This window comes from Salmo trutta, chromosome 20, assembly GCF_901001165.1.
Source record: "Salmo trutta chromosome 20, fSalTru1.1, whole genome shotgun sequence".
Lineage (NCBI taxonomy): Eukaryota > Metazoa > Chordata > Actinopteri > Salmoniformes > Salmonidae > Salmo > Salmo trutta.
In genome coordinates this window covers 41,346,523-41,368,286 of record NC_042976.1, presented here as the reverse complement: position 1 = coordinate 41,368,286, position 21,764 = coordinate 41,346,523, and the positions used below count along the sequence as shown (strand labels likewise).

General features: G+C 43.0%; 2 protein-coding genes across 9 annotated transcripts in view; one reads left to right on the top strand and one right to left on the bottom strand.

The window, feature by feature from the left end:
• The window catches only part of LOC115156079 (coiled-coil domain-containing protein 148), a 49,519-nt gene extending 35,121 nt beyond the window's left edge, over positions 1-14,398 (bottom strand). Inside the window, exons 1-8 of one of the 4 annotated variants that reach the window (XM_029703348.1) lie at positions 14,293-14,398; positions 10,532-10,596; positions 9,107-9,228; positions 5,909-6,012; positions 4,360-4,454; positions 4,054-4,211; positions 1,659-1,754; positions 1,200-1,381 (exon numbers count right to left, since the gene is read on the bottom strand). In XM_029703348.1, the coding sequence (XP_029559208.1) occupies positions 1,200-1,381; positions 1,659-1,754; positions 4,054-4,211; positions 4,360-4,454; positions 5,909-6,012; positions 9,107-9,228; positions 10,532-10,596; positions 14,293-14,318 (848 nt within the window). In that variant the 5' untranslated portion in view covers positions 14,319-14,398. Of the gene's footprint in view, positions 1-1,199; positions 1,382-1,658; positions 1,755-4,053; positions 4,212-4,359; positions 4,455-5,908; positions 6,013-9,106; positions 9,229-10,531; positions 10,597-12,686; positions 12,844-14,292 lie in introns of those variants that run through there. The other 3 variants (XM_029703349.1, XM_029703346.1, XM_029703347.1) reach the window with 3 other exon arrangements.
• pkp4 (plakophilin 4) overlaps positions 12,977-21,764 on the top strand; it is a 110,714-nt gene continuing 101,926 nt past the window's right edge. For 4 of the 5 annotated variants that reach the window (XM_029703344.1, XM_029703337.1, XM_029703336.1 and 1 more), the window contains exon 1: positions 12,977-13,059. In XM_029703344.1, the coding sequence (XP_029559204.1) occupies positions 13,005-13,059 (55 nt within the window). In that variant the 5' untranslated portion in view covers positions 12,977-13,004. Of the gene's footprint in view, positions 13,060-13,297; positions 13,319-21,764 lie in introns of those variants that run through there. The other variant, XM_029703340.1, reaches the window with a different exon arrangement.

The following is a 21,764-nucleotide window of genomic DNA, read 5'->3' as shown; positions in this document are numbered from 1 at the left end:
TGTACAGTGACACCCACATAATGTCTCATTCCTGTCAACATTCAATTTCCACCAAAGAACGTCTGCATGATAAAGATCTGGGGCTTTCTTTTGTGTGTGTGTGTGTGTGTGTGTGTGTGTGTGTGTGTGTGTGTGTGTGTGTGTGTGTGTGTCTCTGTCTGTCTGTCTGTCTGTCTGTCTGTCTGTCTGTCTGTCTGTCTGTCTGTCTGTCTGTGTCTGTATCTTTGACTGTGTGTAGCTGTGTTTAGCATCGATGGAAATTAATATTACTATTAGTATTAGTATTAGTAGATTAGTATGAGTAGATTAGTAGAATGCATTATTGATGTAATCAACCCCCTAGTGTGTTAAGCATAAATCATAGTCCCCAGACGCCGAGATGCGACAGTCTGGCTTCCCATTGTGATACAGGTACTCTGAGACCACCATCCACGGGGGACGCACATCCCGAATGCGCACCTCCCCACAATTCCCAACCGTCGCGTCTCCCGGTATGTGTCCTCTATTCATTTCAACATGTTGACAGCTGGAGAAATTGCTTGAGCTTGTGCCGAGAATTCGAAAAGTATGAACGCAAACGGTCCAATATTCTAGAACACTGCTGTGTGTACAAGTTTGGTACTCTGACAGAACCTTTAGACTCTACCTGTTTTTAACAGCCAGCCTCCCTGGCGAGGGTAAACTCGTTTTATGTGTATATGGTCTACGTACCAAGCTGACTCTTTCATCTCTTTCTTCAACATCCACACTGTGCTCTATCATTATGTCACGCGGCAGGATCTCTCTGCATCAACACCGGCGCTTTGCTTTGATTCGTTTTGAGCAAGATATCAATTCAACATGGCGGGCTATCAAGCAACCCCTGTTTCAGCTCAGGAGGATCTACCCGCTGGACACAGAAGTCCGTTCAATGTCTAGATTGAGTTGTCAACTAACGTGAATTCAACGTGAAATCAAACATTCTTTGAACCCTGTCATTGGATTTAGGTTATAAGGTGAAAAAAAGATTCTTGACATTCCTTGACGTTGATGTCTTTTTTTTGCAAATCCAATCAGTTTCCCACATTGATTAAAAGTCATTACATTCATTTTATTTTGTTTTAATGACGTGGAAACAATGTTGATTCAACCAGTTTGTGCCCAGTGGATTCAACCTTCAGGGTGAGACTACTATAGTTGTGATCAGCGCAGTTATTTACCTATCCAGTCCTTGTAGGCGGTCCTGTACACTCTGCAACCTGGACTGGTACTTCTCAGACAGGGATTGGAACTCCTTGATCAAGGAGGCTGTCAGTCCAGGGTAAGGGCAGTCTATATACAAAACCTCCTCTGGAACCTGGTCTACCGGAACCAGACAGTCTGCAATTTTGGTAGAACTCTCCTGCAAAGGACAATATGGTTATGTCTTTTGAAATGACATTGTGAAATGTTAAGGCTGGATTTGTTGGCAGCACAATCGAACGGCATGGCAAGAGAAAGGGTTGTAACATGTTCGAAATCCCCCCCCCCCCCCCCCCCCCCCCCTGGAAATCCCAGTTGGAAGATGCCAGAAATCAGCAGGAAATAAGGAATCTTCCTACCATGATCTCTGGAAAAACCTGTGAATTTGTGGAAAGTTATCAGATTTATGCAACCCTAATGGTGTGAGACCTAGGTACCTCCACTCCCAGGGACAGGATGTCTTCCTCTATGGCCAGATACTCTGTGTGAAGTTTTCCGTTGATGGCGTCCTGCTGGTCCTTCACAAAGTTGACCTGTGCGTGTGTTGAGAAGATCTTTAGATTCACACAGGCGGTGACCTCACAGACACATTTTTGAACACAAACAAACTCGTTTCTCCTCTACATCTGAGAAATATCAGTCTGCCCTCCTCCGACATCCATCATGGTATAGGGGCTCTGTATCTGATAAAATGTTGTGAGAGGAAGCGCAAACGGATGTCTCTGTTAAAGTACACGATCCACAGAAATGTTCAAATGTCAATTTTCCAGTATTGTTTTGCTTTATCTTCAACTTGGTGGACAAATACAGTGAATCATATAATCAAAGCAATTCACTGGAGACAATTTATCTGTAATTAAACCCTCTTTCCGTTTCTAACAGGTTTGATTTTTGATGCTGCTCAGAGAGAGTTAAGCAGTCTATTGTGCAACAGTACATACTAGATCGCAAAGAAAAGCATTAGATTGTCCTTCCTCCTGCACATGTTCTCATTCAAAAACTTACAGGAAGTGTGAGGAAATGAAGGCCATTCAATCTAAATGTAATCATTTTCAAATATGTTCAAATATATCATCCACCAGCATCATTTGGGTTCATGGTAATGTATTAAAGGTGGACAAATGCATGCTTACACCCAATGGAGAGAAACTATTACAAAGGTGACTCACAAGAAACTCAGGATCTCATCTCCGCAAGAAACTCTTGATTGTGTTCGTTAAACCCAAAATGAATGGCTCTCGCTTGAATGATGACATTATTCATCTAACGGGGTACGCGCTGTTCCAAAACATCACACGTCACACGTCGTTGTTCTCAGTGGGAAGAACAAGACTTCAACAAGTGTCGAATCATTTGGAGCTGCAGTTGAGAGCTTCAGTTCAGTGCCGGTCAGTAGAGTAGTGCTGAGTTGGTTATTATCGTTTGCCTTCTAACAAGCGAATGGTTTTAAGCGTGGCTGGTCAATGGGTAAAAGGAGAATGAGAGGAGAGAAGAGAGAACGAGGAGAGAGAGACAGACAGAGAGAGAAGAGAAAGAGAGAGGAGAGAGAGAGAAACAGAGAGAGAAGAGAAAGAGAGAGGAGAGAGAGAGAAACAGAGAGAGAAACAGAGAAAGAGAAGAGAGAGCGAGAAAGAGAGAGAGAGAGGAGAGAGAGAGAAACAGAGAGAGAAACAGAGAGAGACAGACAGAGAGAGAAGAGAAAGAGAGAGGAGAGAGAGAGAAACAGAGAGAGAAACAGAGAGAGACAGACAGAGAGAGAAGAGAAAGAGAGAGGAGAGAGAGAGAAACAGAGAGAGAAACAGAGAGAGACAGACAGAGAGAGAAGAGAAAGAGAGAGGAGAGAGAGAAACAGAGAAAGAGAAGAGAGAGCGAGAAAGAGAGAGAGAGAGAGAGAGAGAGAGAGAGAGAAGAGAAAGAGAGAGGAGAGAGAGAGTAACAGAGAAAGAGAAGAGAGAGCGAGAAAGAGAGAGAGAAACAGAGAGAGAGAGAAACAGAGAGAGAGAGAAACAGAGAGAGAGAGAAACAGAGAGAGAGAGAAACAGAGCGAGAGAGAGAGAGAGAGAAGAGAAAGAGAGAGGAGAGAGAGTAACAGAGAAAGAGAACAGAGCGAGAGAGAGAGAGAGAGAGAGAGAAGCTCCATTGTGGTGAGGCTCTCAGGTGGGCAGGACTGAGTGGGGAAGACAGCAGGGTCTGGATGAAAGAGAAGAGGAATGGGGGATGAAGATCCGCCAGAGACTGACTCACTCACACAGGGGCAGGGAGGCAGGCAGACAAAATGGCTGGCAGTATCTTCCTCATCCCCCTATATGGCCCGGTTTTAAAGACACCCCTCCTGCCTGCTCTTAATCCCACCATTCTCTCCCGGAGCATAAAAAAGCCTCCAGGAGTCAAAAGGAGAATTCACTCAATAGTGGTGACTTATGTAGCATGGATTTCGAACAAACACCAGATTCATGAGGAATGAATGCTGCACTGTGGGTAACCTGAGGACTTTTGTGCGAAAGGAACAGGACTTTGATTTATTTCAAGTCTCTAGGATCTGCAGAGTACTCACTATTATTTTGGTACCTGCAGAGAGTGTGAATGCCTTAAGATTCCTTGCGTTACATGGATAAAAAATATTGGAGGGAGATGGAGATGGAGAAAAGTAAGTTCCTCTGCAGCTTTCTGAAGCAGTGAGCACAGATTGCCTCAGCTCCTCTCTCAGGTCATGTCCCAAATGGTATCCTATCCCTTATTTAGTTCACTTCTTTTGACCAGAGCCCTGGTCAAAAGTAGTGCACTACTAGGAAATTGGGTGCCATTTTGGGCAGCGACCATGTTGTTATGTACCTGGTGCAGTACCTTCTCCCAGTCTGACGGCTGAGGAGGCTGGTGCTGCCACTGGTGTTGGACTTCAGTCAGTCTGTACTGCAAGTCCTCCCTCAGCTGCCAGATGGGCTCCACCGTGGCACACCTGAATGCATCCAGCTCACTCTCCAGAAGCACTTCTAATGACACACACCATGTGCGCACAGACACACACACACACACAAACATGCATGCGAACAGACACACACACGCGTAAGCATGGTACTGTCTCACTCTATAGGGACTGGAACGGTATCTACGCACTCAGGACTGAGAGGGGTTCTGTACCGTGGTCCAGCAGCTCAGAGAGTACTTCCTTGTCTATTATACTGCCCAGACCATTCAGTCCCAGAAATCCTTGCAGCTCAGCTTCAGCCTTTTCCCTGCATCATGAAAAGACAGCAAAGGGAATTCCATGAATCATAGTGATACTGTACCAGCACTACTGAACACATCCCAAATGGCACCCTATTTCCTATAAAGTAGACTACTTTTGACCAGGGCCCACAGAGAATAGGGTGCCACTTGGGATGCATCAACACAGTGTGTGGCGCATGCTCATACATTAGTCCCAGCTAAAATCTAATGGGATTGTAACTATAGAAACAAACCTTTTCTCTCCTCTCTTACATCATCAGCACACTAATGAATTCAGTGGATATGTGCTGGCGCTGTGGTGCAGCCTGTCTATCTGTGTATCTGTCTTCATTACAGGAACCCACGCTTGTGTACACCATTAACCTTGGATCTCTCCGACACAGTCATTACCCCGAGAAGCGGCAGCATGCGCCCAGGAGCTAGCGCTGCCCTTCTCACTTCACAACGCATGACACCAGCGGGCCGCAGCAGCCCAATTCTTCTGCTTCCTCTGCCTCATCATCACGCTAGGGAAAGTATCTGTGGCAATGCCACAGCAGCTAGCACCTTCCATTGAGACCTCCTCCCTCTCTCGCTCTTGCTCCCTTTCTTCCCTTCTTTCTTGCTTTGTTTATGGAAAGCCATCTTGATTCTCCCATTTTAGAGGGGCTTATTTTTGTTAATTTTATCTTGGAGAGGTGCTGGCCAGACCTGTTGGCCGAGTAGGGTGGGTAAAGACTACAGTACAGTACTTGGTGTAGTGGTTCATGGTAATGGACGTGATGGGCAGAGTGCGATGGGCCCAGGGGGTCTTAAACCCCCTGAATGAGACATGAGCCCCCCCTCCCCCCCAAATGAAACAAAGTCAAACTTGGGGGGGAGTCTCTAAATAATGCTAATTTAACCATTCACCACTTTGCTTAAAGTGCAATTTGTATCGCTACAATGGTAAATATTCAAATAAAAGCTTATTCCAAATTAAACAAACACCCCCACCTCTGTCTCGTGGTTTAAACCATTTTTCCCATGTTGCTGGACTTGTCATCCTGGTACAGTCCCGTATCTCATTCCATTTTCAGGTGTCTCAACTTTTCTTTCTACAAAAAAAGGTAATTTTGACAGCAAGACACACCAATTAATTCAGGCTACAAGAGTGTAGACCCAATGACAATCGCTGAATGTCATTACACTTTTAGGTGTTTTGTCTTCATCAAATGGCGCGCTTGGGATGCTGGAATTATTTTGGAGCGGACGAACATGCGCAAGAAGCCTACTTTTTGAAGTGATCTGTTTGACAATAAGACGAAAACATCATTACTGGTTGTGTTCATGCCAAATTGACAGGTAATATATATTTTTACTGTTAAATGACTTTTTTTCTTTACTAAAAATGAGGAGGTCCTGTGAAGAAAGAGAGATCCCCGAACGCCACGGTATAACTCACACTCTGGTGATGGGTATGCTGGGAGGGGTTTCTTACCCTGCGTTGGCTAGTTTGATGTTTTCTCTGCTCCACACCTGTCTGTGCTGCCTCAGTAGGGAGCTCTCTTTGGTCTCCTTGGCTGTGCGAAGAGTCCTCTTCACCTGAAAGACAGATCTTATATCAGCCTATTGTTAACTGTGGAACACTGTGATATTTATCAATAATCCCTCACAAGTTTATGATAACGTGATCTCATTATGTTAGCGTTGTCATATAATCACTGATATCATTGTGACCAGTCATGACCAAAGCAAAGACCGCAATCGTGGTAGATTATGACAGCGTCCCAAAAGGCACCCTATTGCCTATAAAGTGCACTTTATTCTGTATTCACTTTATATTCTTTTTTTAGCAGGACCTGTGGGTAAAATTAGTAGGCGTCTAGTCAAAAGTACTGCACTATGTAGGGAATAGCGTGTCATTTGGGGCCTAGACTATGAGTAACACATGTGGTATGAAACATGACCAAAAAGGAGTGTCCTTCTTAGTGCTCTATGTTCCTAGCTGAACAACCCAGAATGAGCGATTGATACATTTTTCATTTTCATGCATCATGGCAAAATGGCATTTATTCAGCAGTTTAGTTCAGTCAGTGTGTGTGTGGTTTTGTCCTTGAAATATTTACTTTGAAAGGCTCATAATCTGCTGCAATTCATGCGAAACGTTATCACCGTTGAATACTTGAAAGGAAAATACATTGGCAAATTTAAATATTCCGGTGGAACATGCATAACATATACAGAACAAAAATATAAACACAACATGCCACAATTTCAACGATTTTAATGAGTTACAGTTCATATAAGGAAATCAGTCAATTGAAATAAACTCATTAGGCCCTAATCTATAAATTTCACATGACTGGGCAGGGGCACAGCCATAGGCCCACCCACTGGGGAGCCAGGCCCAGCCAATCAGAAATCGTTTTTTCCCCACAAAAGGGCTTTATTACAGACAGAAATACACCTCAGTTTCATCAGCTGTCCAGCTGGCTGGTCTCAGACGATCCCGCAGGTGAAGCAGCCGGATGTGGAAATCCTGGGCTGGCGTGGTTGCACGTGGTCTGCGGTTCTGAGGCCGGCCAAATTCTCTAAAACAACGTTGGAGGCGGCTTATGGTAGAGAAATTAACATTAAATTCTGTGGCAACAGCTCTGGTGGACATTCCTGCAGTCAGCATGCCAATTGCACGCTCCCTCAAAACTTGAGACGTCTGTGGCATTGTGTTGTGTGACAAAACAGCATTTTAGAGTGACCTTTTATTGTCCCCAGCACAAGGCTCACCTTTGTAATGATCATGCTGTTTAATCAGCTTCTTGATATGCCACATCTGTCAAGTGGATGGATTATCTTGGCAAATGAAAAATGCTCCCTAACAGGGATGTAAACCAATTTGTGCACAAAATATAAGAGAAATAAGCTCTTTGTGTGTATGGAACATTTCTGGGATCTTTTATTTCAGCTCAGGAAACATGGGACCAACACTTTACATGTTGCGTTTATATTGTTGTTCACTATATATAAAGTGTCTTTCTAGTGGGAAAAGAAAGAGGGGTGAGTTTCTTAATATACTTTCATTTATTTGACTTTTCTCTTATAAAAAAGAAGAAAACAAACAGAGGCAAACCACTGCTCTCGATTGCCTTGCTAGAAACCCCAGCCATTAAAGTACGCTGTGAATTCTCCCTTTATTATGTGTTGATCTAGGGATTTTATCAGGAGCCCTCCTGCAAAGATTTAAGGCCTCAGTATCCAGGACCCTCCCACTCTCTTACTGGAGAACCAATCATTTGATCACATCCTGCGGCAACTCACAGTCATTTATTTCCCCTCTATCACTGTTGGGAAATCCACAATAGAAAGCCTGCCTTTCAGCGGGGCGGGTGTATGCAAACACTGGATGCCTTATCAGGTCCTTGCAGAGAGCTGAATTGGAGCGAGCCATGGGCAACCATAACAAGACACTAAAAATCTGCTGCCACAGTTTACCAATTAAAACACTGCAGGTCTACAAGCATAATCCCCATGGCCCCTAGGGTTAACTTCTCACAATGCTAGGATGTAGAGAGATGAGAACTTCAAACAGCTTTATGGTTGATCCTCCAGCGGACTCATGAATATTCAAACTGCTAATCCAATTCTTTATAATGTTGATATTCTTTTTTAATTTGATATGTTTTGGAGAGCCCATATAGGTTACGTAATGGTCTGCTGTTTCATTGTTAATCCCCTCCTCCTGATCATTTGAGAGGGGGTGTGTGTGTTTATGTGTGTGAGCGCACGCTCGTGCGTGTGTGTACGCCCATGATCTTCAAATTTTGAATGCAGGTCTGGATTGTGATTCAGAAAGACCTCATGGCTGCTCATCTGAGAAAGAAAAAACAACTCTATATAAATATGTCCTCAGAAGGAAATGATGTGCAGATATCATGCAGAGGCATGCATCTCAGTCTTTTACCGTCCCATTATTTGAACAGGTCTGTCACCCATCAACTGTCTCCATACTGAAAGTTGCCCATACATAATTAGATGGAGATGGTTGTGTTATGTTGCCTAAAAGAACAGCTGAATTACTTAATGAACGTGGTAGCTTGCACTTAAGGATGTTCAAGAACATACTGTACTTTGGAATTACTAAATATACAGTATATCATACAATTACATCTTAGACTTCATACATTCATCAACACTTTGCCTCTGGTATCGTATAGACTACTAACCAGGACCTGTATCCATAAAGCTTCTGTGCAGGAGTGCTGATCTAGGATCAGTCTAGCCGTTTAGATAGTAATGAATACTTTTATATGGGCAGATCCTAGATCAGCAAACCTACTTTGCTTCTTGTGTAAATATTTACACAAGAAGCCACCTAATTTCACACGGTCAAACTATCAGTCATTCTGTAAAATGTAATGACAGATGCCATTTGATTGAAGTTATCGCGCTCTTGATATCATTGTGTTTACTTGATAGCTACCTACACAAATAGCTAGCTAGAACAAAGTGTTAATAAGATAAAAATTCATTAAAAACCGAGAAAAACTGAAACCATATCATGACCAAGACTGGGCGTCTATAAGGTCTTATTTATGCATACATTTAAGCAATGAGATATATATATTAGATACACAAAAATATATAGGCCAGGGCCTATATTCCAAAACCGTCTCAGAGTAAAAAAATCAAGAATATCTACCTTTTGAGCGATGTGTACAGACTGCAGTTGTTTGGCATCAACTATGGCTTGTAGTTTCTCATATTCAGCCGGTTTATACTTTGAGCTTCCAAGTCCATCCTTCATCCGTAGAGTCAGTTTTTCTATATAAATGAAAGAAAGCATCAGATATACAATATAGCTGTTGTAAGGGGTGCGTAACTGGTGGCAAAGAAGTCAGACGCAGGTGTCACGCCCCTGACCTTAGAGACGTTTATTTTCCTCTAGTTTGGTTAGGTCAGGGTGTGATGTGGGGTGGGCAATCTAGTTTTTCTATTTCTTTGTTTTGGCTGAGTGTGGTTTCCAATCAGAGGCAGCAGTCCATCGTTGTCTCTGATTGTGAACCATACTTAGGCAGCCCTTTTTCCCTCCTTGAGTTGTGGGATCTTGTTTATGTGTAGGTGCAGGTTATGCACTCCATGACTTCACGTTTCGTTTGTTCTGTAAGGTTTTGGTGAGTTTCCTTTATTAAACATGTGGAACTCTACACACGCTGCGCCTTGGTCTCCTCATTCTTATGACGAGCGTGACAGCAGGAGAGCAGAACTGGGTAATAACCGGAGCAGTTTAATATACAAAACCACCGGCATCCAAAATAACAATGTATGGGTACAAAACCCGTCGTGCACCAGAACAATGTGCACAAGCACTTACAACAAACAATTCCGCACAAAGACATGGGGGGAACAGAGGGTTAAATACACAACACGTAATGAGGGAATGAAAACCAGGTGTGTGGGAAAACAAGACAAAACAAATGGAAAATGAAAAATGGATCGGTGATGGCTAGAAGACCGGTGACGTCAACCGCCGAACACCGCCCGAACAAGGAGAGGAACCGACTTCGGCAGAAGTCGTGACAGTTGTGTACTAGTAAGCATTGAGCATGTGAAAAGTGCATGAACTGTCAATCATTCAAACAACTGTCAATACTCTATTCTTTCAATTTATGACAGAGCCGAGGAAGTGAGATGGAAATGGCACATCCACTGTCCTATAACACTCTGATGTGCGTCTTTGTGTGCATCCCAAATGGCATCCAATTCCCAATGTAGTGCACTAATGAAGTAGTGCACTACATAGGGAAAAGGATGCCATTGAAGACGCCATATTCGTGATTAGCTATGTCCTATATAAGGAGTAGAAAGAAGGAAGGAAATAAACATGTCAGACAGACAGGTCCTGATTAGTTCAGCTGTGATTCCAGGAGACGGGTGAATAAACACAAGCCATGCTGCCACTGACAGGGCAGGCATTAAGGTCTTGGTTGAGATGGCTGAATCTCCTAACACAGGGACTTGAGGTCAAATGTGCTTAAGAGAGCAGCAGAATATGAAGTCAGTGAGTCTAGGGGAAAGAGCAGTAAAGCAGTCAGCAATGGTTTGGATTGGAGCTGAGCTGACTTACCTAAATCTTCTGTTCGGCAATTGGTTATAAAGCTACGTAGGTCTCTTCCACTCATCGCTTCACATCTGTTGAACAATAGTACATGGGATTTTAAACAAATCATTTGGGGTAACACTTCACATGCGTGTGCCCGTATGCCTGTGTAATAGTAACACAGTTACATAATTATCTCTTATCATCATTGTAGTAATATGTTATGTAACATTACACCATTGCAATCAAAGCATTTTAGCAAGTTATATCAGCTAAGGGGAAAACATGAATATGTAAACAGAAGGTTCTTTAAGGTTTGATAGAAAGGTCACCACACTACATCATCACCGTTCCTGCTGTTGCTTTGATCAGCTTATTCGAAGGATTAAAACTTACAATGAAGAACTTAATGGAAGAAAACCACTATCACAAAATTTCTCTCAAAACAGCCTATTCAACATTCAGGGTCTAAGAGGCTATAGAAATAGCCTATGAATTCTCATTAGCTCTTCAAAGTGTCTGAAAGTTAACGACAGATGACATGATGACACTGTGTTACTGTAAAGAGACATGCTAGAATATTTATTGGGTTTATCTAATGTGGAATATCCGGCTACATACATTTTGAATTTATCATGTACATTACTTATAATATAATAATTATGGTGTGCTTTATTATGGTAAATGACACTAAATAAAAGTGAATTCATCATAACCTCCTAAATACATTTCGAATGTATTATGTCAATTACATATAATATAATTATTATTGTGAGGTTAATTATCGCAAGTGACACTAAATAAAAGTAAATTAATCAAATCATAACATAAGACAAACTGACAAATGCACAAACAAAATGTCTCAGCTGAAGACTGACATCAAATGTTCTTTAATAAAATAATAAATCAATTTTACATGGTAGGACAGTGGGAGGGTGTTAAGGAAAGAGCAAAAGAGAATAATAATTCATTCTTAATTCATTTGATTATCCTTTTCTTCGTGCGTGTGTGTCTTGTGTGTGTCTTGTGTGTGTCTTGAGGTTTTTCTACCAATTCTATTGGAATAATTCCAAGGCTACCTAAAGTGTGGAAGACATTTTTTCAGAAAAAAATATCAACGTCCATTTCAATGACCCATGCAGATTGTGAGGCATTTTGGCATGGATATACCACTGATCCCGTGGTTTATAGCTACAGTGACTGGAACGAAGTGTTAGCACAGGTGAGAGGAGAGGGCATATGGTTCTTTACAACTCAATGTCGACTCTTCCTATACGCAGACAATGTGCCGCGCGTAGGGCTCCACGACCGCTAGGGGAACTCAGTCAGGGTCTCAACTTACTGTTGAGAGTTAGAAAAGTACAACACGCGAGGTGCAATTTCGACATTTCCTAGTGCATCAGAAGTTTTCCAGTTGTTATTTCAGTCGCTTAATTAGCGCCTGTCAGCTGACATTTTGTAGATGTCATATAAACAGATGTTTGCTTTAAATGAGTTTCTCTCACATAGATATCATATGAACAGAAATTTGCTTTAAATCTGCAAAAGTTTCTCACCACCTCCTGGCAAAATGAGGGGGGGGGGGGGGCACTAAACCGTTTTGCCCGCGAGGTGGCAGGGAGAACCAAATCTAATTTATGGCCCCCCAAATGGCTAGAGGTGGCATAGCCTCTAGTCTCAGGAAAGATCTAAAGATCTACGTCTCACTATCAAGTTTGTCTCACTACAACGTTGATGTATCACGTCTGTAGCCTACGCTACGTATCGGTAATAATGTTTTTTGTTGTTTTTTGCATTGGAGCTCTGTATTATAGGCCTATTCTGCAATAAATGGGATCATCACACAGTAAAGCCAATTCTATGTGGACGCGTCGTGAACTGCTCTCAACCTTTGCCAGTGGCGTTTCAAAGTGATTATAACCCTCGCAGAGCCTACACGTACAGTAGAAAAAGTAACCTAGTCTACACTGTGCACTGCTCACAAACCTACACCTGGCCCGTAATAATTATATTAATTAGACCAACCCACGAACAAGATACATCCACGTTTCACGTCGCTTTTAGTCTACCACAAGTAGCCTACATAAAGGGACATACACTGGTAAACAATTTCGTTTACCACATGATTAGCCTATACCAAATATGTTCTACTACCAAAGACGTGCCTATACCGAAATCCTACCTTATGATGGTCACCTCCACAGCGTAACACGTCTCTGGTTGACAAAATGTGTAACCAAGGCAACTATTTCCCCCCCTCACCATTGGTCTATTCAACAAGAGAGTCGCCAACGAAACGCCCCCTTTTCCAGACGAGACCCAATGAAGACCGAAAGCTGAGTCCCGCGGGGTGACGTCATGCGTCCTCGTCGTATTCCTTTGGAGTGGAAGCGGCTAGCGAAGAAGGGGGTCTTGTTCTTCACTATGGAGGCGAGTTCTACCGCCTCGCACGCATGGGACTAGGAGAGGACTTGTTGAGGTGCGACTTCGGTGAAGTTACATGTTCCAATGTGGATCCGCGCCAAAACACAGCGATCACAATAATACTCCTCAAGGTACAGACTTGCTTTCATTAATTTGGAGAAGAAAGAAAAAAAAACATTACAATATATGTACAAGTAAAAGCATCTGCACTAGACGAGCTCTGATTTCAGTCCTAAATTCGTTTTTTAAACCGTAGGAATTACCGCATGTGTTGTTGCAGTGGCAGCCTTCACATATCAAGCAAGGATCTTAGCTAATGCACACTAATATTTCTCTTGTGGCTGATTCACTACCACCGTACGTACACCTCTGAGGGACCTTCACTTGGTGGTGAGTGTCGCGTTTAGGTGCGCTTTCATACATTGTTGCCGAAACTTTTGATTTGTCCATTATTGTATCAGTTGGACGTTACACGAAGTGCTACTTTTTTTTGTAGGACTACGAGCTACTTTGTATACAATCGTCCTTGAGATGTTGATCGAAATGCACCAGTAGAGAATGAATAGGTAGTGTGTGGGAATCTGAGGAATGTGAGGAGGAGATTCTTCCCTACTTAAATCTTTATTTTACCAAGTTTATTTCGGTTTAAACTCACGACTGTATTACATGTCCTTACCTCGTCTAACAGTCTACACTTGTCATTGGCATTGATGATACTTTTTTCCCCTCCCAATTCTCAAATCACGTAGCCGAGATAGTTGTACAGTTCCGCACCAAAACCACCTTTTAGTCACGCTCGTCCCTTTAAATTATAATCGGTGTGTCTAATTATAATCGGTGTGTCTGTTTGAGATTGGCAATTCTTGTGGTTTCTTCGTACTGTTAAACGTGTTCATGTTTTGTAATTTCAGATAGACAAGTCCCATACATAGCCGTTTTCTGGATTCACCCAAATCGAGGCGAAGCATGTTAGGGCAGAATGATACCGGGATAATCGGAAGGGAAAGTCCAAGGCGTGTCGGTTTGAAGCTCGGCGAACGGTCATTTATTTTCAGTAGTACAGTGTAAGGAACAGTGGAGGTTTAGTGTCTTGCCACAAGCGCGCACTATTGCCTACAATCCTCACTCGAATCACTCACTGTCCCGCTCAGGATAGCAGCAAAACGGTTCCCCGCTATTTCAGAGATGCGTAGCCTACTCGGGAACTTTTTTGTTGTTGTTGTTGACGTCTCCACGTTTTCATTTCAAGCATTCATTTAAAATGCACCTCTGGGGAATGTGCACACATATCGGAACTAAACGCTGCATAGGGAACGACGGAAGGTAGCCACGACATTTTAGAGTTGAAATGAGTTCGTCATCACCTGAGTGACAAGTGACTGTATTTCATGAACCGATGACGCTCATCCAAATAACCTCAAAGCATACAGGGGGTAGTCTGCTGTGCCGTCGTAACACTTCACGAGATGGATAGCGCTGCTCTGTTGCCTTGCATGGGAAGACGTTTCCAAGAGCGTATGCAGAAGTAGACGAGCACACGTGTTGCTGAAGACCAGTGCGACTGCCTCTGGACACTATGCACACGATAAGAATTGACTGGTCTCTTACATCTCACACATCTCTCCCCATGTACACGAAGGCAGAGACACAGAATGTCCTTGGTTGTCAGGGCAGCTGAACCAAAGCGTTGCTTTTGTGTTTGTGCATTTGCTGCGGAGATTTGATTGACAGCTGCACGAACTACTTATTTGTTCAGTTCTCCCTATTTACCCAATCACTTTTGGTCCAGTTGGTGACTTGTTCACTTTGATGTGCGTCACTGTGTTCAAAATAGCCTTTTGCTTATTGTAAGGAATTGTATCTTTCTGTGGTTCTCTTCCAATGCTTCTCAATACTTTCTCTTCCGTTGAAAAGTATTGTGCCTGGTGACCAATGGTGTCAAAAGATTGACAACGTATCATCAACAACATCAGAGTACCTAGACTATCTCTCCTCTAACGGCTTAGATGTAGCTCTTTATATTCTACAGGCATCAGTCCATACCTAGTTGCCATACACTGTACTGTATATTCTTTGAATAAGAGGTGCTAGCTAGAAGCAAAAACGGTTATTTGGCTGTCCCTATGAAGAACCCTTTGAAGCCTGGCAAAACCCTTTTGGTTCCAGATAGAGCCCCCTTTCCACAGAGGGTTCATCATGGAACCCGACAAGGGTTCTACCTGGAGCCGAAAAGGGGTTCTCCTATGGGGACCTCTGCAGAACCCTTTTGGAACCTTTTTTCTAAGAGTCTAGCTCACTAGGTGGCGGTGGTGATATTTGAGGTCATGTTATACTACCAGCCTATTCTCTGAGTCTGTGATTCCTCTCTCTCTCTCTCTCTCTCTCTCTGCCTCTCTCTCTCTCTCTCTCTCTTTGCCTCTCTCTCTCTCTCTGCCTCTCTCTCTCTCTGCCTCACTCTCTCTGCCTCTCTCTCTCTCTGCCCTCTCTCTCTCTCTCTGCCTCTCTCGCTGTCTCTCTCTCTCTTTCTGCCTCTCTCTCTCTGCCTCTCTCTCTGCCTCTCTCTCTCTCTGCCTCTCTCGCTGCCTCTCTCTGCCTCTCTCTCTCTCTGCCTCTCTCTCTCTCTCTGCCTCTCTCTCTCTCTTTCTGCCTCTCTCTCTCTACCTCTCTACCCCTCTCTCTCTCTGCCTCTCTCTCTCTGCCTCTCTCTCTCTACCTCTCTACCCCTCTCTCTCTGCCTCTCTCTCTCTGCCTCTCTCTCTCTCTCTCTCTACCCCTCTCTCTCCCTCTCTCTCTCTCTCTGCCTCTCTCTCTCTCTCTCTCTGCCTCTCTCTCTCTCTCTCTCTCCCCCTCTCTCTCTCTCTCTCTCTCTCTCTCTCTCTCTGCCTCTCCAAGGTCAGATGCACTATGCGATGCTCCTCGTGATGCACATTACCCAAGCCACCCTCCCAACAGCTGACATCTATTCACATCATGAAAAATTCAAAGAAACATTTATCATGAGGTATTACAGCAAAGGCTGAATATAAAAACCTTCTTTGTGCGAGTGTTCTTGGTTGGAGAAAGTGGCGTTGCTCTTGCACAAGTGGTGAGGCGGATGTTTTTGTGCAGCCCACAATGGGAGACAATCTCAAACGTCTCATTGGAGTAAAGGAAATGAAGCATAGCAGCAACAATGACGTTTGTTTGAATGTTGTCCGACCCTTCGAGAGTTGCCATCCCTCACTCTTGCCTGTATGTTGGTATAGATGTAGTCAATTAATGCTCTGTGCTTCTCTGTTATTGTGAGACTGTGACTGTTGACCCTAGATGAAGAAAGCTGCATTGTTTGTGTGATCATGGGAACAACTGCTGCCTTTATAGTCTGAGTCTCAGCAGAAACACAGCCAGCCCGCATCCCAAATGGCACCCTATTGCCAATATAGTGCACCACTTTTGACTAGGGCCCTTCGAGCTCTGGTCAAAGGTAGCGCACTATGTAGGGAATAGGGTTGTCATTTGGGAAGCTGGCCCAGACTGTGTGCTGCTGCTTGCAAGAGGCCCTTTTTGATCTGGTTTGTTGTGATTGTTTTGATCCCGTGCTCATGTCAGATGCCGTTTAACAGGAACTGACATCAGTCAGTTGAAGAGTTCAGCTGATCTTAGATGCCCCTCATTGTTGAATCATTCTGTCTAATTCTGCTCTTTCAGACAGTAGGCTCGGGTCATCCTACCTATCGGAATTGTTATTATTCAACCATTTTAGCGCATTGGCCTACATTTCATGTCTGAATAATACCCATTATATAAAGCATTCATTATCTTTGTTTTGCGGTCTGCTATTGGTTTAGTGACATGTATTCAACTATATGTTTACAGGTTATAATCATCCGTGTATTTTTGCTGAGAGGGGATGTGTGTGAATGGATGCTAATTAATTCAACTACTAACAATATTGTATTAACCCGTTGTTCATGTTGGTAATGTAATTACAAAAAACACTCCACCTTCTGCAATTACAAAGTAATACAGTACTATGTAACAACAATGTAGTAATTATAGTTTAAGAGCAACTTAATGTTCAGTGCATTTCTTTGTTTTCTCCCCAAGTTAATCTGAATCCTTGATATGTTTCAGATAATAAAGGATTTTCTCTCTCATCAGATAATGATAAATCCTACATTATGCATACACTCCATTAAGCAATATGGCCCGAGAGGTGTGGTATAAGGCCAATCAATATACCATGGCTAAGGGCTGACTTTAAGCACGACGCAACGCTGAGTGCCCGGATACAGTCCTTAGCCGTGGCATATTGGCCATATAGCACAAATCCCCAAGGGGCCTTATTGCTATTATAAACTGGTTACCAACATAAATAGAGCAGTAAACAAGTCGTTTTCTCACATGCCTGTGGTATAATTAAGCAATAATGCACGAGGGGGTGTGGTATATGGCCAATATACCACGGCTACGGGCTGTTCTTAGGCACGACTCAACGACGCAAACTGGTCTCCAATGTAATTAGACCAGGACATTTTTTTGTTTTTGTCATACCCGTGGTATACGGTCTGATATACCACGACTGTCAGCCAATCAGCATTCAGGGCTCGAACCACCCAGTTTATAATGTCTGATATACCACGGCTTTCATCCATGATTGTCTGGGTTTCCATGTGTGCCCTGAACAACCTGTGACAGGCTCTGTACCCCGGTGAGTCCCCCTGGAAGGACCCGGGGGATGCGTCCCAAATGGCCCCTATTCCAGTGGAGGCTGCTGAGGAGAGAACGTCTCATAATAATGGCCGGTACGGAGCAATTTCAATGGCAGCAAACACCTGGAAATCGTGTATTTTATGCCATTCCACAGATTCCGCTCCAGTCAATTCCACAAGCCCATTCTCCCCAATTAAGGTGCTACCAACGTCCTGTACCCTATTCCCTACATAGTGCACTAGTTTTGACCAGAGCCCCATGGGCCCTGGTCAAAAGTAGTGTACTCTATAGGGAATAGGGTGCCATTTTGGACACATCTCCAGTCACTCTGTGTTTCAGTGGCTGGCCATCACCGAATCGTAATATCCATTAAGGATGGGTATCCATCAAGAGCTGCCATTACCCTTCTTTTTTAGGATGCCTCTTTTTCCGTCAAACCTTTTTTCCTCTTTCTTTCCATCCCACATGTGCATGGTGTGGTCTTAAGAGAGCTAGCCCAATCCTTGAGGCCAACCACAAGTTGTAGACTAGAGAAATTCCACTGTCAGTCTGTAATATCTATCCCTGTTTTATCACTTGGGCAACAGACTTTTCTGGGAATAGAAGAACTGTGAGCACAACGTATTTTAATCGGTGACCTTTTCCACAGGATGAGAAGAGATGAACCAACACCCACACACGAAAGTTTAAACCGTTGACGTCACTGGACCGTGTACAGTATTTGAATAAAACCCACCAGATTGCAGAATCTATGCTAGTCCTCGATTAGATGTAAAGCTAGCTTTCATGTATCGTATATAAAATCAAGGTAATGTAAGGATGATGTTCCACATGCAGTCTGCATTCAGTTCTGCTACTATGGGTTGTTGGGTTGAGGTACAGTGAAATGATTTGGTGAGGCGTGTGTGGCTGCCTGCCGCTCAGCGCTGACGATCAAGCTAGATAGATGTAGATAAATTCCTGAAAGAGCTCCAGATTTCAGGCTTTGATTGGATCCTGGGCGGCTGAAGATAATAAAGAACACAAAGCATGTCAGCGCTTTGAGAGATTAGGTGCACAATAGACCCCCCCCCCCCCCCCCCCCCCCCCCAGTGAAATAGCCTTTCATAGTCCTGACGTGCTGAGTCTGAAAGACTAGCGGCTCTCCGCGCTCCAGACTTGTGCTATGTGGACTGGACAGCAGAGAATGGGAAAGAGCCATTTCAGTGTGAATTGCTCCAGATGTCGCTGACTCACCAGACCAGAGTCTTTTCTGCCAGCTCTCAACCCTACCTCCTCGATGGGGAGGAGGAGGACAGCGTCTTGTTGAATATTTCAAAGACAAAGTGCATGTTACCGTATCACCCAGGGGTCCCCCCGCTCTCTGGTTACTAGAGGCTGAAGGCTGAGGCGGACAGGCCGTCTCCCTTCCCGAGCGCCTTGCCTAATAAACGGCCTCCAGAGAATTCAGCGGCAGTCACTGAGCGCTGGACAGCATGACATAACCTGGCATGACACTGCGTGATGAATGGACAATTGTTAAGCCTGATGTCATATCGCCGTAAGTAATACACGCTCAGCTGGGGCCAAAACGGCCAAGTGTTTTGTTCTTCTGGCTAAGATGTGCTCGCAGATGGCTTCATTCGGATGACGGATGTATTTCGTCAGTATAGTCGGTGGGCCTCATTTTGAACTCTATAGTTCGATGTATCACCTAGCCTAACTATTCAGTGGGGTGTTGACTGATGTTGTTCCAGAGTGGTGTGCAGACACGCTTGGGTGCTGAATTTGGATTGAGGTGATGGCATGTCCCCTACGTCAGGAACTTATGTTCTCCTCAAGTCATGTGGGCTGATGTCAGAGGAACCAGATTCAACCTGCAGGATTCCTACGCCTCAGCTGCTTCATTCTTTTCAACCGGCAGAAGATTCACTTGTTAAATGTCAAGCAATTTCAAAGTGCTGTATGTTTAGTAATTAACTTGAGGGAGAGGGGTTGAGACATTGAAACTTTACAAATTTAGTTCAAGTACATGACATTTACGTTGACATTTCATCAGATGCTATTATGTACTTTTACTGTGGTTGCTTTTAACATCTAGTGTTGATGTTGAGGAGCTAGGTGACTCTTAACAGAAGCTCCTCGTCAACAAAAGATTGATCGAATTAAGATCCTACGTCTGTATGTCTTGATAAAGTGACAAGATGAAAACGGACACGTTTTGAGCCTTGAGGAAATGGTGGGCATAAAGAAGCTTTGACGAATCAACATTTCCACTGCTCTTTCTGCTCTTCAGGTTTTTCAGTTTACCAGCACAAAGTGTTGACATGATTTTGGAAGCAGAGAACAGTCCCGGAATAACCTGCAATTTACTCCCGCTGTGCAATGTCTGAAAAAGTTGACACTTGGCAGAGTGGAACTCCACTATGGCCGCTATGCTAACAGCTATATATAATGTCAGGCAGTCGACCCGTTTTAAAGGGCTAGTTTTCCAGTTGTGGAAAAAGTGATACTTGAGTAAAAGTAAAGATACCTTAATAGAAAATGACTCAAGTAAAAGTGAAAGTCACCCAATATAATCTTACTTGAGTAAAAGTCAAAAAGTATTTGCTTTTAAATATACTTCAGTATCAAAAGTAAATGTAATTGCTAAAATATACTTAAGTATCGAAAGTAAAAGTGAAAGTATAAATCATTTCAAATTCATAGTATCAGGCAAACCAGACGATCCCATTTTCTTGTTCTTTTTTATTTGTGGATAGCCAAGGGCACGCTCCAACGCTCAGACATCATTTACAAACGAAGCATGTGTTTCTTGAGTCCGCCAGATCAGAGGCAGTAGGGTTGACCAGGAATGTTCTCTTGATACGTGTGTGATTTAGACAAATTTCCTGTCCTGCTAAGCATTCAAAAGGTAAAAAGTACATCATTTTCTTTAGGAATGCAGTGAAGTAAAAGTAAAAGTGGTAAAAAAATATCAAAAGTAAATTATAGATACCCCAAAAAACTACTTAAGTAGTACTTCCAAGTATTTTTACTTAAGTACTTTACACCCCTGACATTTTCCTCTGTTTTACTAGTGAGTATGTCACTGGCAGGAAAGGGCCTCAAATCAGCCCTTTTCACTCAAACTGCTTTGCCAAACCTCTATTTGGATCATGTAGTTAAACTCCCAGCTGCTCATACCTTCTTCAGAGTTGTTGATATGAAGAGCTAGTTTGAACTTCAGAAAAACTTCTGAAATTACTTGAATTGTTGGATATTCATGAAACGCCGTAAATTGATAATACTTGAAGAGTTCTTTCTATTTAGATGAGACGTTACTAAACTGTTTAAACTGGATGTCTGGATTTGGATTCATCTTCGCTCCAATTGGTATTTTTCTGCCAAAAAGCCAATGGACAAAAATGAACAAGATGCACATGTGAGTTTGTGCCCCAGACATCTTTGATCTGAAAAAAAACAGGTAAGAAAGAGGAGCATCACAAGCTGTGGTAGGATGAACGTGATGAAACTACATTTTGGGCCATCGCTCCCTCCAGACATACACTACCGTTCAAAAGTTTGGGGTCACTTAGAAATGTCCTTGTTTTTTAAAGAAAAGCACCTTTTTTGTCTATTAAAATAACATCAAATTGATCAGAAATACAGTGTAGACATTGTTAATGTTGTAAATTACTATTGTAGCTGGAAACGGCAGATTTTTTATGGAATATCAACATAGGCGTACAGAGGCCCAATATCAGCAACCATCACTCCTGTGTTCCAATGGCACGTTGTGTTATCTAATCCAAGTTTATCATTTTAAAAGGCTAATTGATCATTAGAAAGCTTCTTTAATCAGAACAACAGTTTTCAGCTGTGCTAACATAGTTGCAAAAGGGTTTCTAATGATCAATCAGCCTTTTAAAATGATAAACTTGGATTAGCTAACACAACGTGCCATTGGAACACAGGAGTGATGGTTGCTGATAATGGGCCTCTGTACGCCTATGTAGATATTCCATTAAAAGAATCTGCAGTTTCCAGCTACAATAGTCATTTACAACATTAACAATGTCTACACTGTATTTCTGATCAATTTGATGTTATTTTAATGGACAAAAAAAGGTGCTTTTCTTTCAAAAACAAGGACATTTCTAAGTGACCCCAAACGTTTGAACGG